The sequence below is a fragment of the Ranitomeya imitator genome, chromosome 3, assembly GCF_032444005.1.
Source record: "Ranitomeya imitator isolate aRanImi1 chromosome 3, aRanImi1.pri, whole genome shotgun sequence".
In the NCBI taxonomy this organism is placed as follows: domain Eukaryota; kingdom Metazoa; phylum Chordata; class Amphibia; order Anura; family Dendrobatidae; genus Ranitomeya; species Ranitomeya imitator.
This window is the reverse complement of record NC_091284.1, coordinates 828,931,855-828,948,703: the sequence shown is the minus strand read 5'-3', so window position 1 is coordinate 828,948,703 and position 16,849 is coordinate 828,931,855. Positions and strand designations below refer to the sequence as shown.

The following is a 16,849-nucleotide window of genomic DNA, read 5'->3' as shown; positions in this document are numbered from 1 at the left end:
TTGTAATTAGCGCACAGTGGATGTTGGAGAGTAAAAATTGAAAATATACCATTTTATTACCCAACACATAGTGCCCAGATTGTGCTCCAGAAGACACACCATAAATTAAGTGGGTTCTACTCGCTATAGTAATGCGAATTACATGGATGCTAAATGTGGTTTGGGCACACTGCAAGACTCAGATGTGAGGGGGAAATTTGACTTTGGGAGAGCGGATTTTGCTAGATTGGTTTAGGAAGCCATGTTGCATTTCAAGCCACTAATAATGTAGAAACCTCTGTTTTTCCATTGACGGATGATTAACCTGAGGGGCGATTTGTTTTTTGTAAGATGAGTAGAACTTTTCATTGGTATTATTTTTGTCTACATAACATTGTTTGGCTTTTTATTCTACATTTGGGAGGCAGAATGAACAAACAGTTGAACACCATGCTCCACTGGTTCATGCCATGAGGTTTTCTATTAGACTGTGAACTGTCATTTTGTTGGTGAATAATTTACATTTTTTACATAACTTTTTAGTTACACTTTAAGTAGAAATGTTCAAAAATATTAAGTTTGAGGATATTTAATTGAAAAATAATAATTGTTTTTATTCTTAGCAGATTACTGTACCAGGAGATCAGAGGGACAGCTGACATCTTCAATTTTTAAATCAGATGATCTTGAGATCACACAGGGTACAATTAAAGTGAATGTCATTACAGCAGATGTACCATCATCCCTTCACAGCAAAGATCTGTCATCTGATCCTTTGAAACAGGTCCTGTCTTCTGATTCATTACCAACTACTAAGGAAAATCAAAGTCACAAAATAAGCATTAAAAAACGAATTGCTTCTAAATCAAAGAAGCCGTTTTCACCTTCAGAATATGGAAATAGCTTTCCCCTTGAAAAAATTTTTCTTAAACATCAAATAATTCACACAGCAGAAAACAGATTTTCTTGTTCAAAATGTGGGAAATGTTTTAACCAGAAATCAGATTTTGTTATACACCAGAAAACTCACACAGGGGAGAAGCATTTTTCATGTTCAGAATGTGGGAAATGTTTTAACAAAAAATCACATCTTGTTATACACCAAAGAACTCACACAGGGGAGAAGCCTTTTTCCTGTTCAGAATGTGGGAAATATTTTCACAAGAAATCATCTCTTGTTATACACCAAAGAAATCACACAGGGGAGAAGCCTTTTTCCTGTTCAGAATGTGGGAAATGTTTTCACAAGAAATCATCTCTTGTTATACACCAAAGAAATCACACAGGGGAGAAGCCTTTTTCCTGTTCAGAATGTGGGAAATGTTTTAAACAGAAAGGGCATCTTGATCACCACCAGAGAACCCACACAGGGGAGAAGCCTTTTTCCTGTTCAGAATGTGGGAAATGTTTTAACCAGAAATCAGATTTGCTTAAGCACCAGAGAATTCACACAGGGGAGAAGCCTTTTTCCTGTTCAGAATGTGGGAAATGTTTTAACGAAAAATCACATCTTGTTATACACCAAAGAACTCACACAGGGGAGAAGCCTTTTTCCTGTTCAGAATGTGGGAAATGTTTTAACCAGAAATCACCTCTTGTTATACACCAAAGAACTCACACAGGGGAGAAGCCTTGTTCCTGTTCAGAATGTGGAAAATGTTTTAACGTAAAGTCACATCTTGTTATACACCAAAGAACTCACACAGGGAAGAAGCCTTTTTCCTGTTCAGAATGTGGGAAATGTTTTAAACAGAAATCAGATTTGCTTAAGCACCAGAGAATTCACACAGGGGAGAAGCCTTTTTCCTGTTCAGAATGTGGAAAATGTTTTAACGTAAAGTCACATCTTGTTATACACCAAATAACTCACACAGGGGAGAAGCCTTTTTCCTGTTCAGAATGTGGGAAATGTTTTAAACAGAAATCAGATTTGCTTAAGCACCAGAGAATTCACACAGGGGAGAAGCCTTTTTCCTGTTCAGAATGTGGGAAGTGTTTTAACCGGGAATCACATCTTGTTATTCACGAAAGAATTCAAACAGGGGAGAAGCCTTTTTCCTGTTCAGAATGTGGGAAATGTTTTAGCCAGAAATCACCTCTTGTTATACACCAAAGAACTCACACAGGGGAGAAGCATTTTTCCTGTTCAGAATGTGGGAAATGTTTTAATCAGAAATCAGATTTGCTTAAACACCAAAGAACTCACACAAGGGAGAAGCCCTTTTCCTGTTCAGAATGTGGAAAATGTTTTAACCAGAAATCATCTCTTGTTATACACCAAAGAACTCACACAGGGGAGAAGCCTTTTTCCTGTTCAGAATGTGGGAAATGTTTTCACGAGAAATCATCTCTTGTTATACACCAAAGAAATCACACAGGGGAGAAGCCTTTTTCCTGTTCATAATGTGGGAAATGTTTTAATAGAAAGGGCATCTTGATCACCACCAGAGAACCCACACAGGGGAGAAGCCTTTTTCCTGTTCAGAATGTGGGAAATATTTTAAACAGAAAGGGTATCTTGATCACCACCAGAGAACCCACACAGGCGAGAAGCCTTTTTCATATTCAGAATGTGGGAAATGTTTTAATCTTAAATCAGATTTGCTTAAGCACCAAAGAACTCACACAGGGGAGAAGCCCTTTTCCTGTTTAGAATGTGGGAAATGTTTTAACCAGAAATCATCTCTTGTTATACATCAAAGAACTCACACAGGGGAGAAGCCTTTTTCCTGTTCAGAATGTGGGAAATGTTTTCACGAGAAATCACCTCTTGTTATACACCAAAGAACTCACACGGGAGAAGCCTTTTTCCTGTTCAGAATGTGGGAAATGTTTTAACCAGAAATCAGATTTGCTTAACCACCAGAGAATTCACACAGGGGAGAAGCCTTTTTCCTGTTCAGAATGAGGGAAGTGTTTTAACCGGAAATCACATCTTGTTATTCACAAAAGAATTCACACAGGGGAGAAGCCTTTTTCCTGTTCAGAATGTGGGAAATGTTTTAACCAGAAATCAGATTTGCTTAAGCACCAGATAATTCACACAGGGGAGAAGCCTTTTCCATGTTCAGAATGTGGGAAATGTTTTAACCAGAAAGGGCATCTTGATCACCACCAGAAAACCCACACAGGGGAGAAGCCTTTTTCCTGTTCAGAATGTGGGAAATGTTTTAACCAGAAATCAGATTTGCTTAACCACCAGAGAATTCACACAGGGGAGAAGCCTTTTTCCTGTTCAGAATGTGGGAAATGTTTTAACCGGAAATCACATCTTGTTATTCACGAAAGAATTCACACAGGAGAGAAGCTTTTTTCCTGTTCAAAATGTGGGAAATGTTTTAACAAAAAAATCACAACTTGTTATACACCAAAGAACTCACACAGGGGAGAAGCCTTTTTCCTGTTCAGAATGTGGGAAATGTTTTAAACAGAAATCAGATTTGCTTAAGCACCAGAGAATTCACACAGGGGAGAAGCTTTTTTCCTGTTCAAAATGTGGGAAATGTTTTAACAAAAAATCACAACTTGTTATACACCAAAGAACTCACACAGGGAAGAAGCCTTTTTCCTGTTCAGAATGTGGGAAATGTTTTAAACAGAAATCAGATTTGCTTAAGCACCAGAGAATTCACACAGGGGAGAAGCCTTTTTCCTGTTCAGAATGTGGAAAATGTTTTAACGTAAAGTCACATCTTGTTATACACCAAATAACTCACACAGGGGAGAAGCCTTTTTCCTGTTCAGAATGTGGGAAATGTTTTAAACAGAAATCAGATTTGCTTAAGCACCAGAGAATTCACACAGGGGAGAAGCCTTTTTCCTGTTCAGAATGTGGGAAGTGTTTTAACCGGGAATCACATCTTGTTATTCACGAAAGAATTCAAACAGGGGAGAAGCCTTTTTCCTGTTCAGAATGTGGGAAATGTTTTAGCCAGAAATCACCTCTTGTTATACACCAAAGAACTCACACAGGGGAGAAGCATTTTTCCTGTTCAGAATGTGGGAAATGTTTTAATCAGAAATCAGATTTGCTTAAACACCAAAGAACTCACACAAGGGAGAAGCCCTTTTCCTGTTCAGAATGTGGAAAATGTTTTAACCAGAAATCATCTCTTGTTATACACCAAAGAACTCACACAGGGGAGAAGCCTTTTTCCTGTTCAGAATGTGGGAAATGTTTTCACGAGAAATCATCTCTTGTTATACACCAAAGAAATCACACAGGGGAGAAGCCTTTTTCCTGTTCATAATGTGGGAAATGTTTTAATAGAAAGGGCATCTTGATCACCACCAGAGAACCCACACAGGGGAGAAGCCTTTTTCCTGTTCAGAATGTGGGAAATATTTTAAACAGAAAGGGTATCTTGATCACCACCAGAGAACCCACACAGGCGAGAAGCCTTTTTCATATTCAGAATGTGGGAAATGTTTTAATCTTAAATCAGATTTGCTTAAGCACCAAAGAACTCACACAGGGGAGAAGCCCTTTTCCTGTTTAGAATGTGGGAAATGTTTTAACCAGAAATCATCTCTTGTTATACATCAAAGAACTCACACAGGGGAGAAGCCTTTTTCCTGTTCAGAATGTGGGAAATGTTTTCACGAGAAATCACCTCTTGTTATACACCAAAGAACTCACACGGGAGAAGCCTTTTTCCTGTTCAGAATGTGGGAAATGTTTTAACCAGAAATCAGATTTGCTTAACCACCAGAGAATTCACACAGGGGAGAAGCCTTTTTCCTGTTCAGAATGAGGGAAGTGTTTTAACCGGAAATCACATCTTGTTATTCACAAAAGAATTCACACAGGGGAGAAGCCTTTTTCCTGTTCAGAATGTGGGAAATGTTTTAACCAGAAATCAGATTTGCTTAAGCACCAGATAATTCACACAGGGGAGAAGCCTTTTCCATGTTCAGAATGTGGGAAATGTTTTAACCAGAAAGGGCATCTTGATCACCACCAGAAAACCCACACAGGGGAGAAGCCTTTTTCCTGTTCAGAATGTGGGAAATGTTTTAACCAGAAATCAGATTTGCTTAACCACCAGAGAATTCACACAGGGGAGAAGCCTTTTTCCTGTTCAGAATGTGGGAAATGTTTTAACCGGAAATCACATCTTGTTATTCACGAAAGAATTCACACAGGAGAGAAGCTTTTTTCCTGTTCAAAATGTGGGAAATGTTTTAACAAAAAATCACAACTTGTTATACACCAAAGAACTCACACAGGGGAGAAGCCTTTTTCCTGTTCAGAATGTGGAAAATGTTTTAACCAGAAATTAGATTTGCTTAAGCACCAGATAATTCACACAGGGGAGAAGCCTTTTTCATGTTCAGAATGTGGGAAATGTTTTACCCGTAAAGAGCATCTTGATCACCAGAGAATTCACACAGGGGAGAAGCCTTTTTCATGCTTAGAATGTGGGAAATGTTTTAACCAGAAATTGGTTCTTGACAACCACCAGAGAACCCACACAGGGGAGAAGCCTTTTTCATGTTCTTAATGTGGGAGATGTTTTAAATGAAAAGGGTATTTTCTTAATGGAATTGTCACCATGTTTGTCCTTGTTTAAATGAAAAAAATTATATTCATGGTATCATTATATGTTATTGTTATACATAAAATGCAATAAAGTTGTTATCTTCTTCCAAGGATTCGATTTATTTTTTTTTTCATTCAAACTAATACAACCCCTCTCCCCCGATAACACTCCAGATAAATCTGTATTCATACTATTTTTTTTTTAATGTTTTGTATACATTAGAATATCTGCCATTCAGTTATCATAATGAGTTTGCATGTGTACTCGCCTTTCTTAGATCATTTAACTTGGATTGATGATACTACAAGTGTTCATGAAGCCAGAAATTGCCATATGATATCTCTCAGGAGTACTCCAGATGGTAGGCCTGGAACATTCAACCAGGATCCCCAGATGTCAAATTTCCAACCAAATAATATTGTTTTGCTTATTTATTAACTCATTAACTGTTGGTGGTTGAGCATCTGGCCAATGTTGTGCAATAAGTTTGCGAGCTTGATAGAATGTTCGCGAAAGACCTACAGCCATCGGGGATTCAAAACTTCCGTAATAAACCTCACATCTCTTCCTATTCTAATGTAGCTGCCAGGGGATGGTCTCCCATGTGAGACTGTGAGAGTTTCTGATAGACGTTTGAAATTAAGCCGGTCGTGTATTTTGCTGCTGCTATTGAGTCTAGTAGATATTTTTTCAGTATATCCGGTGCTGCAGCGCTAAACTGAGTTAGATATGCATGCCTAAGTTGTAGATATATATTGAAAGAAGAGACTGTGAGGCAATCCAAACACTTTTTGTAGTTTGTTAAAGCTTTTAAGTGTTCCATTTCCAACTAACTGATCTAAAGTCTGAATTCCCCTTGATTCCCAACCTCTGAAACCAGTAAATTTGTCAAAGTCCACCAGTTGCTGATTTTACCATAATGTGGTAAAATTAGAGTATTCCTTTATCCCCAACAGTCTCTCCGTCCCACATGTTGTACATCATTGCTAAGGTCAGTCTCAACAACTTCACTGTATTGAAGGGAGGATGGATGGGTCATGGATTGCGAGATTTTGGCCAACAACCTCCTTTCAGTAGGAGCATTGAAGATGGGTCGTTGCTGAGTCTTCCAGCATGGCGATGACCCAAAAGACACAGCAAGAGCAGCTAAGGAGTGGCTTCATAAGAAGCATTTCAAGGTTCTGGAGTGGCTTAGCCAGTCTCCAGACCTGAAACCAATAGAAAATCTTTGGAGAGCGCTGAATATCAATGTTACACAGCGACAGCCCCGAAACCTGAAAGATTTGGAGCAGATCTGTGTGGAGGAATGGGTTAAAATCCCTGCTGTAGTGTGTGCAAACTTGGTCAAGGACTACAGGAAATGTCTGACCTCTTTAATTTCAAACAAAGGTTTCTGTACCAAATATTCAAAAAGTAATTCACTACCCTAATTCATTTTATTTTTTATTCATTAATCTATTATGTGCCAGTAAATGCATCCATACTCTTGTCGTAGCTGTTTTCGTTCTGACCCAAATGTCAGCTGACAGATCACCAGTGAGACCAAATTGTGGAATTACGCCCGTCATTTTACAAGCGCACTTGGAGACAAAGGACACCTCACATATATTTCTGTGAGCAAGTCACTTTTATCTGATGTAATGCAGCAAGAGGCAATATTTTATACCATTTACAACAAATGCATTTAAATGTAAGTCATGTAGCCTCCACCATCACCCAGGGTCATACTTTATTTACCATAACCCAGAACATGTTGTGACTGACTATTAAGAACATACATTGATAAGAAGTATGGTCTCCTTGAAAGGAGGCCATCAGACTACTGCGTCAACAGATTCTAGCAATTCTAACAATTAAAGGCAAAAGGCACTTAAAGGCAAACTATTAACCCTTCTATATCAATTTCCCCCTTTTGTAAATGGTATAACCTCTGCTACGGGGTCAGCTGATGTCCACAAAGGAGCTACTGTCTCATGGGTCTAGTACCCACAAGGGGGCTTCCTATCTGCTTCGCCCATCCACCCTCAGTGTGGACACTCACCTCCCCCGTCAGCAGTGGCTACACGGGGCCTATGATACACTACAGAAGTTTCAGCCTTAGATTTTTTTTCTACACCTACATTATTCCATAGCTTAGGCAATATATATATTGGCGCTTTTACGGCTACATAAAACAATAAGCAAAACAACAAAATTTGCATACAAGTCTGTAAAATACCAAAAATAATCCATTCCGCTAGGCCGCTAAGCCAATTGGCTGGATTTAAAAAGGAGTCTCTATATTGTATTAGTCTCATTAAGAGCCTTAAGGAACCTAGAAAATCTGAGTCCAAGTCTCATTGTATATTTGGTGTGGTGCTAATACCTTCCTTGGCTCCTGGGTATGGCTAAGTACAGTATAGTCCTTGCAGATACTGGGCTGTGTGCACAGATCCAACAGTCCAGCAGTTTTTGTCCTTCCGCATCTTTTATAAGAAAAGCAAGATGTTGAATAAGTTTGTTTATCCAGTGTCTCTGTAAGGTGCAAACATCCTACCACTGCCAGCACGGTGATTAGGACAACAGTCATTCTGCTGGTGAAAAGATCTTTTTGCAGTGACTGGCATGGATCCAGGTGGGCTTTCCCTCAAGTTTCCCTGAGGTGAATGTGGTCATCTGGACTTTAGAACGGGCCATCAAACCGTGGGTCTAGGCTCCTCACGTGTCTGTGTATGACCACCTAATCACCTGGATTCAGCTGATATACGTCTGCACTGGCATTAGGATCTGGAATGGATGAAAACACATGTTTATGCACCACATTAAGTCTTTTCTGCAAGGCCTAGACATGGGCGGTCATAGCACCGTGTTGCCTTTGTAGCACCTGTGGGAAGTACAGACCAGCCTTTGGCAAACTACTAAACAGGACTTCAAAAGGACACAAGCCTGTCTTTCTATTTGGAGTGTGTCTGACTGACAAGAGTGCAAGAGACAAGCACTCTACCCCGCTCTTTCCTGTGTCTGCCGTGGCCTTTGATTTTTCAGTTTCAGTGTCCCATTTGGTCTCTCCACTTTCCCACTACTTTGTGGTCTATATGGTGCATGATATGCTTGCTGTACTCCCAGGGCCTGTATGACTTCCCTCATTATTTCTCCCATGAAGTGTGTACCCCTATCACTTTCTATGGTTTTTAGGACACCATACCTGCAGATCAGTTCTTTCATCAGTTTGTCTGCAGTCGCTTTAGCATTTGCACATTTTACCAGATAGGCTTCCAGCCAACCAGAGGAGAGATCTACACATACTAGGATATTTTTCACACACTCCTACCTTGGGTAGCTGTATGTAGCCAGTCGCAGTTTCTGAAACGGGTAGAGAGGTAGGGATTTTTACTGTTTTACCTGGGTTGCGCTGTGCACAGCTGAGGCATGACTGTACGAGCTTTGCGGCTGCGTAACTGAAACCAGGAGTAATCCAGAAGGCATCTTGTGTTGCGTGCGCCATGATTGGGAGCAGGGATCTTGGTATATACAATTTATCTTTATTCTCCCATACTCTTTCTGAGTTCAGCTCAGCTCCCATTCTCCCAGTGCTCCTTCTCTGTTTGGGCAGCTGGAGGGATTTCAGGACATCTAGGCTCAGTGTGGCTGGAATACGCTGACTTCCCGCCACCGTCCACTGCTCCCTAGGCCGCCTTGCTGCTACTTTAGCAGCCTCGTCCGCCCTTTTGTTGCCCTCTACCTCCACAGAGTCACCGTTCATGTGTGCTTTTACCTTGACGATGCCAACCTGGACTGATAACGTCAATGCCCAATGCCTCCACTAATTGTTTCACCAGCTCTGCATTTTTAATGGGCTTACCGGCTGATGTAAGAAACGCTCTGCTTCTCCAGATAGGGCCATAATCATGGGCTATTCCCCATGCACAATTTGAATCTGTGTAACTGTTAGCGACTTTACCTGCAGCAGCTCTACATGCCTTAGTGAGTGCCTTCAACTCTGCCTTCTGCAACGACATGTGAGGAGCGAGTGGTTCAGCTCGGATTACCTCATGTGAGGATACTACTGCATATCCAATGTAGAGTCGCCCATCCTGGTGGTATCTGGAACCATCTACAAAAATAAAAAAACCCTCAAAATATGCATTAGGAACAGGTTTTTTCTTCCCACGAACATATGTAAAACCCACTGTCTCCTGACTCATCAGTTCCTATGCAGTCATGTTCATGCGTCATGTCATGTTCTCTTTCCCACCTGCCAACGCTGTCACCAATTCCCCCTTTTCTGAATCCACAGGCAGATGAGTGGCTGGATTCAGAACATTATATCTTTTGAGGGTGACGTATTCAGGAATTAGTATTAGAGCTCATTCAAGTCTGATCTGTCTATCCATTGACAGGTGTTTTGGTTGAACTTGTATGAGTATGGCATTAATGTCATGTGGGGAACAAATTGTCAAAAAGAAAAAGTCAGTGTGATCTCACATGCCTTTCAGTAATACAGCAGCTCTTACCGCACGTACACATGTAGAAGACCCTCTAATCACGGGGTCTAATTGTGCTAAGTAGTAAGCTATCGGTCTCTTGTTTCTTTCCATGTTGTTGTGTCAGTACTGCGGTAGCATGTCCACCCTGCTCTGTGTAAAATAAGAAAAATGGCTGATCATAGTTTGGAATGTCTGACACAATCAGCAGCTTGAGAGAGTGGAAGGAGTCAATTGCTTCTTGAGTGAGATTGTAGGGGTCTGATGGCAAACAGTCATAGAGTGGGTGCATCATTTGTGAAGCAGACCTTATCCAAGGCCTAGAGTAGGTCACCAAACCTAGAAAAGTGCGTAGATGCTGGTATGACCTGGGTAAAGGGAGATTTGTATTGCCTGTTTTTTGTCTTCAGTCAGGTGTCTTGTACCTTCAGCAATACAATGTCCTAAAAATGTCACCTTTTGTTTGCAATACTGTAATTTGTCACGTGAGACTCTGCAACCCTTTTCTGCCAAAAAAAAACACAGCAAGGAAACTGTAGCTCAGAGGTGTCAAACTGCATTCCTCGAGGGCTGCATACAGGTCATGTTTTCAGGATTTCCTTGTGTTGCGCAGGTGATAATTTAATCACCTGCACAGAATGATTCCATGACCTGTGCAATACTAAGGAAATCCTGAAAACACGACCTGTTTGCAGTCCTGGAGGAATGCAGTTTGACACCTCTGCTGTAGCTTCCTTGCAGGACGTCTGGTCCGGGCAGCAGAGCAAGAGGTCATCCACGTACTGTAATAGTACAATCTGTGGATGAGGTGAAGAATGCATTTGCCAAAACAGTGACTGTGAAATATTTTGACGTGGCGGGGATCTGTGACCGTACAATGTGTGTAGGACAGTTGAGGTCACACTCACTGTAACATCATTAATAGCCCATTAGTCGTGAACTATTCTGGAAAGGTACCGTCACATTTAGCGACGCTGCAGCGATCTAGACAACGATCCCGATCGCTGCAGCGTCGCTGTGTGGTCGCTGGAGAGCTGTCACACAGACAGCTCTCTAGCGACCAACGATGCCGGTCCCCTGGTAACCAGGGTAAACATTGGGTTACTAAGCGCAGGGCCGCGCTTAGTAACCCGATGTTTACCCTGGTTACCAGCGTAAACGTAAAAAAAAAAAAACACTACATACTTACATTCCGGTGTCTGTCCCCCGGCGCTGTGCTTCTCTGCACTGACTGTGAGCTCCAGCCGGAAAGCACAGCGGTGACGTCACCGCTGTGCTTTACGGCCAGCCGGCACTTACACAGTGCAGAGAAGCACAGCGCCAGGGGACAGACACCGGAATGTAAGTATGTAGTGTTTCTTTTTTTTTACGTTTACACTGGTAACCAGGGTAAACATCGGGTTACTAAGTGCGGCCCTGCGCTTAGTAACCCGATGTTTACCCTGGTTACCAGTGAAGACATCGCTGAATCGGCATCACACACGCCGATTCAGCGATGTCTGCGGGAGGTCCAGCGACCAAATAAAGTTCTGGACTTTCTGCTCCGACCAACGATGGCACAGCAGGATCCTGATCGCTGCTGCCTGTCAAACTGAACGATATCGCTAGCCAGGACGCTGCAACGTCACGGATCGCTAGCGATATCGTTCAGTGTGAAGGTACCTTAAGTGTCAGGGGAACCCTTGGGTTCTTTTTTTCTTAATGGGATACAAAGGGGTGTTGCAGGGGGAATATCTCTGCACTAGAACCCCTGCCTTAACATACTCTTTAATATTCCTGCTCAGGGTCATTGATTTGACTAGACTTAAGGGGTATTGCCTTAACCAAAGAGGAGTGATTCCTTCTCTTGATTTATCATGACAGGGGGAATGGGCAGCCGACCCATATCAGATTTTCCCCTTGCCCAAACGGTGTCTGGTACCTAACTCTTTTCCCTGTCCTCAGACATTCTGGTGTCAGGTGTTACTTTCACTACTCTTGCCATTTACACCATTTCTGCAATATTACACAAGTGTTTATATAAGTCACACATTAATGTCCAAATATTTATACCCGTATTTGATTGGGTAGAGTACCCCTTAAAAAACTAAATTTGATTCACAAAATGTTACCAAAAGAAAATTATATATATAATTACGAAAGATACTGAGTCATAAAACGGGGGAGCACAATGCCATAGGCCACAGCAATGTACAATTCTAAGAAAGTAGCAGCCCTATATAAATCCATAACTAACAGTTCTAAATACGAAAAGAAGGGATTTGAAAAATACCAAATATCAATACCAGTTGCTTGCGATAAGGTATAAGAAGTGGAAAAGACGAATAAACAGTGACTATGGTTTGAGCCAATATAATGAATGGCTAAAAAACTATATATCATATGAAGACAACCTAGAAATACACGGTAACTATACCATCTTGTGTAAGGAAACTACTAAACTGGCAAATGAATGGAATTAAGTGTAACTATAATATGGCATCATTTACCTGTGGTATAATGAGCACATGGAAGACCCTGGCGTCACTCTGCCACAAGTGTTTATATGAAAGTGGACTTGTGACTGTAATACTCTCAGGAGAGTACTGTGTAGTGCCTAGACAGCACTTAACTCTGCTCCCAGCGAATTCATAGGGGTATTGTCACTAACAATAAGTTTGTAAGCACCTCTTGGCTGTCTCGTGATTCTAGTCTTTTCTTGTTTAGTCATAGGGGCTTCAGTCGCTTGTCCCTCTACCCTCACACATTCCACAGTCTCATCAGTAATCATGTCTGGCAGTATCAAGTCTTTGTGTACTAGTCCCGGCTGCCCCAGTGTCGGTCAAGAATTCTGTCTATTTCTCTTCCAGCATTGGTATGGTGGTCATCAAGGCAGGACCAGGTCCGGAGGGGACAAGAACAGGGCACACATTTATCACTGGGTTGTCAGTTTCCTATTCTGAAGGTGAAGGAGGTGGAAGATTGGTCTGAGTGTCCATTTTCTCCACAATTCCAGCACTTCACTGTTTCTAAGTCTTTAGGTCCCTTACTATGTCTCTACTGTTTTCCTTGTACTCCAGCATACATGACACGTCGTCTTATTGTCCTAGTTTCTTCAACTCCTTTAGCAACCTTCAGGAGGTCTTTGGATCTACATTTCTCCATTCAGGTCTGGCTGTCTGTACTGCGTCTCGTAAGCCTTTTGTCATACCGTCAATGAATGTATTTACCAATATTTTAACATCAAGTGGGTTTACTGGTCTGTACCCCATGTCTGCCCATTTCAGCTGTAACCGTCCAGAGTACATCTCTACACTCTCTCCTTTTGTCACATCTGTAAAAGTCTTAATTTGCGTCCTAGTACGTCAACTGCTTTTGTGCTCACCAACTCTCTAGGTCTGCTCAGGTGCACTTATACGTCCATCATATTGTCTTTGTCTGTAAAATGGGAATGTTTTGTTCTCAGGGTCAGCCAATTATTTTTGCGTAGCTAGCTAGTGAGAGGGCTTCCAGGGATAATACTCCTGTATCTCTCTTACACTACCTGATGTGGTTGGTTCTCTGGTGGTGGGGGTGACTAGATGACTGGTTGGGGGTGACATGACATGCTGTTCTACAGCTCCTTCCCAAAAGGATTACTGTCAGCTTACTCCCAAAAGTTAATGTCCCCACTACCCACTAACCACAATCCTGTGTCAGCTTCTTATGTCACTACATGTGATCTTGTCTGGACAGGATTCAGTGTAATTCACTTAGGTTGGGTTGCAGCACAGATCATACAAGTATTTCTCCATTCTGGGTTTGTCTGACCGCAATGTTTACAAGTCCATCTGTCTTGTCTTGGTCTCTGGTTATACAAAGGTATGACCGTAGCAGTAATGTGTCGGTCATAGTCGGACTTTTGAGCATCAAAACATTCATAATACACCTTACTTCCGTCCTGCTGCACTCTCTCAGATGCCATTTATTCACTTGCTATTTTCTTCCCTTGTCTGTGCCTTTTTGTACATCCCAACATCCACACTCTGGGATTTTTGCCTTTTTTCAATATTGGTCTCACATCTTTCACTGCTTCCTTCTTCAGTCCGTACAGCGGTTCTGGATCCCATTGGGGGTCCTGACTGCACACAGAACAAGTTGCCCATGGCTTCAACTTATTCGCTCAAACAACTCACCTCTAAAAATGCCCTTTTTAGTGTGCCTTGCCTTAACCAGGGTTGCAACACGTGACAAGTCAGAGTGAGTGTCAAGATTTAGCGGGAAAGGTTACACCACCTATTTCCCGGTAGACCTAAAGGATTCTAGCGGGCAGGTTAACCACCTACCACCCGGTAGATCAGCTGGCTAGCACAGCTCCATGGAACGGCAAGGTTACACCACATATGTGCCGTAGGCTGACTGTAGCAGGTTACACCACCTACTACATCAGCTGTGCAGTTGGCTACCTCCTCTGTTGATCCTCAATTTGCTATATATACATATCAATTACTCAACTTGAAGCAGATGAATCTTTTACCAATCTTTCAATCACAAGTTTCCTCTAAAATAGGCACAATTCTTTCACTTTCAAATTCCAACTTCAACTTACAATATTTCTTTCTACTTCAATACATACAGTACTATTGCTTTAAACACAAATCTCTCAGCGCGTACTGAACCGAGGACAGAATATGCACAGCTCCATATTCTTCAGCGCAGCTGCATGGCCCCCCTTTTTCTGGCCCGCAGCACAGAGAGGAGAAATCAAAAACAATTCGCGCAGGGGTTCAACTCCCCCCTCCCATCAGGTATAAACACAGATAAGAGCTTGTCTTACACACAGAAACAGAATGCAGCAGTTTTCAGACTTAATCTCTACAAAACATTCATCCTCTCGGAATTAAAAACAGTTTCTCTATACAGGCAGATCACTGCACAACTTGAATAAGCTGATTCCGACTGCATCCGGCCAATATACATATAGAAACCTATCCAATGTCAAACCATATATAACACGGGTTTCACTGAATCTCAGATGTAAATTAAATGTACATTAAAAATATCCACAACTCATTCATCCTGGACAATCAACAACAGTTAGATAAGTAATGATACTTATGTGATCACTCATACATACATGCTCATTCAGGGATTGTTGTTTCTTTTCCTTTCACTTTTCAGTTGATTTTTACAAGAAGAAAATCCCTTATCTCAATCACTCCACCTAATTCAGCTCAAACTGAGTTGAATAATGTCTTCTGTCACATACATACAAGGTTCACACAGCCTGCATATTTTGCACTTTGGAATTAACACAACTCTATATAACAAAAACTGCAGCAGTGTCCACTGACACTCTGAAAGCACTTTAAGGCCAAACAACAAAATCCACAGCCCTAATACAAAATACAGCTTCATATAATGTACTGCCAATCCAAAATGACCAAAACAACAACACTGCACGGAGCCTATTCCAGCTCTGTATTTCACACACTAAACAAATACACAACCAATTAGGATATTGACAGAAAATACAGATAACAATTATCACAATTATTACTCTATTATTATTATTCAAATCTCATACGTACATAAACAGACAAAACACAAAACTCACTGGTGATGTGGATTCTTTTAACCGTGTTCGCAGCCTTTTACCCAGAGGTATGGAGAGATCCAGATGAGAGATTGCAAGTGCAAACCAGATTTGTAAGAGTAAATTTCTCACCTTGCTGCAGCTGGTGTTTTGCATGTCCAATTTCCCAGAAAGCTCCCACATACGGATTCCGAATAGTGCTGGTTACACGGCCCCACGTTGGGCGCCAAAACTGTCATAGCTGTTTTCGTTCTGACCCAAATGTCAGCTGACAGATCACAAGTGAGACCAAATTGTGGAATTACGCCCGTCATTTTACAAGCGCGCTTGGAGACAAAGTACACCTCAAACATATTTCTGTGAGCAAGTCACTTTTATCTGATGTAATGCAGCAAGAGGCAATATTTTATACCATTTACAACAAATGCATTTCAATGTAAGTCATGTAGCCCCCACCATCACCCAGGGTCATACTTTATTTACCATAACCCAGAACATGTTGTGACTGACTATTAAGAACATACATTGATAAGAAGTATGGTCTCCTTGAAAGGAGGCCATCAGACTACTGCGTCAACAGATTCTAGCAATTCTAACAATTAAAGGCAAAAGGCACTTAAAGGCAAACTATTAACCCTTCTATATCACTCTTATTATAGTAATATATACCTTTATCATGCAGATAGCATCCCTTGTGTCTGCCACTTCTTGTGGGTTTTTCTTTGCATCCCGAACAATTTTCCAGACATTTGTCACAGGTCAGAGGTGAAGATGATAGCTTTAGTAGCCATTCAAACCCATTTGTGTCAACTTCTGTGCATGTTATCAGGCCACAATCACCAGGGTATGTGAACTTTTTATCAGGGTCATTTTGATGTTTTGGGTTGTCATTATAATTTAAAAAGAGAAAACACAGTAGTTTGACAATAAATGGCTTCACCCAACCACTGAGTGGAGAAAAAGTTTTGGTGTTATCTTCATATTCTCTGAAAAAAGGCCAAGAAGCAAAACTTCGGCCAGGGTATGTAAACTTTTGAGCACAACGGTATAACAATGTATTTTTATGGTGCCTGTATACTGAGGTGAAAAAAACATTTTTTTTATGGTGCCTCTAAACTGAGGTGAAGAAAAATATATTTTTTGTTCCTATAAAAGTATTAAAAATAATAAGCAATTACAAAAATGCTTTTTTTCGTTAGACTCCCACATCTTGAACCCGTGGCCTCAACATTACTGACAGGTACTTTCAGCTGCTGAGCCACAAGCTCTGGTGAAGGCACTGGCAAAATTCTGTGTACTTGATCTATATT

General features: G+C 41.2%; 2 protein-coding genes and 1 long non-coding RNA gene across 3 annotated transcripts in view; 2 read left to right on the top strand and 1 right to left on the bottom strand.

The window, feature by feature from the left end:
• The window catches only part of LOC138671350 (zinc finger protein 585A-like), a gene marked incomplete at its 5' end in the record, with an annotated part of 122,776 nt that extends 118,019 nt beyond the window's left edge, over positions 1-4,757 (top strand). The window contains 2 exons of the mRNA XM_069759453.1: positions 603-2,332; positions 3,666-4,757. Coding sequence (XP_069615554.1) covers positions 603-2,332; positions 3,666-4,229 — 2,294 coding nt within the window. The remainder of the gene's footprint in view (positions 1-602; positions 2,333-3,665) is intronic.
• LOC138671814 (oocyte zinc finger protein XlCOF22-like) lies at positions 4,229-5,483 on the top strand. Its single transcript, XM_069759949.1, has 3 exons — positions 4,229-4,239; positions 4,444-4,597; positions 5,280-5,483. Exons 1-3 carry the CDS (start codon positions 4,229-4,231, stop codon positions 5,481-5,483), a joined length of 369 nt encoding a protein of 122 aa, XP_069616050.1.
• A 1,459-nt stretch (positions 5,484-6,942) lies between these two features.
• The window catches only part of LOC138671349 (uncharacterized), a 48,231-nt gene continuing 38,324 nt past the window's right edge, over positions 6,943-16,849 (bottom strand). Inside the window, exons 2-3 of the long non-coding RNA XR_011319453.1 lie at positions 9,463-9,615; positions 6,943-8,288 (exon numbers count right to left, since the gene is read on the bottom strand). This is a non-coding gene — a long non-coding RNA (uncharacterized lncRNA). The remainder of the gene's footprint in view (positions 8,289-9,462; positions 9,616-16,849) is intronic.

Excerpts from the sequence above, each read along its gene's own strand:
- LOC138671814 (XM_069759949.1), top strand. Across the intron at positions 4,598-5,279 it reads TTCACGAGAAATCACCTCTT|ATAATTCACACAGGGGAGAA; the intron begins GTTATACACCAA and ends CTTAAGCACCAG.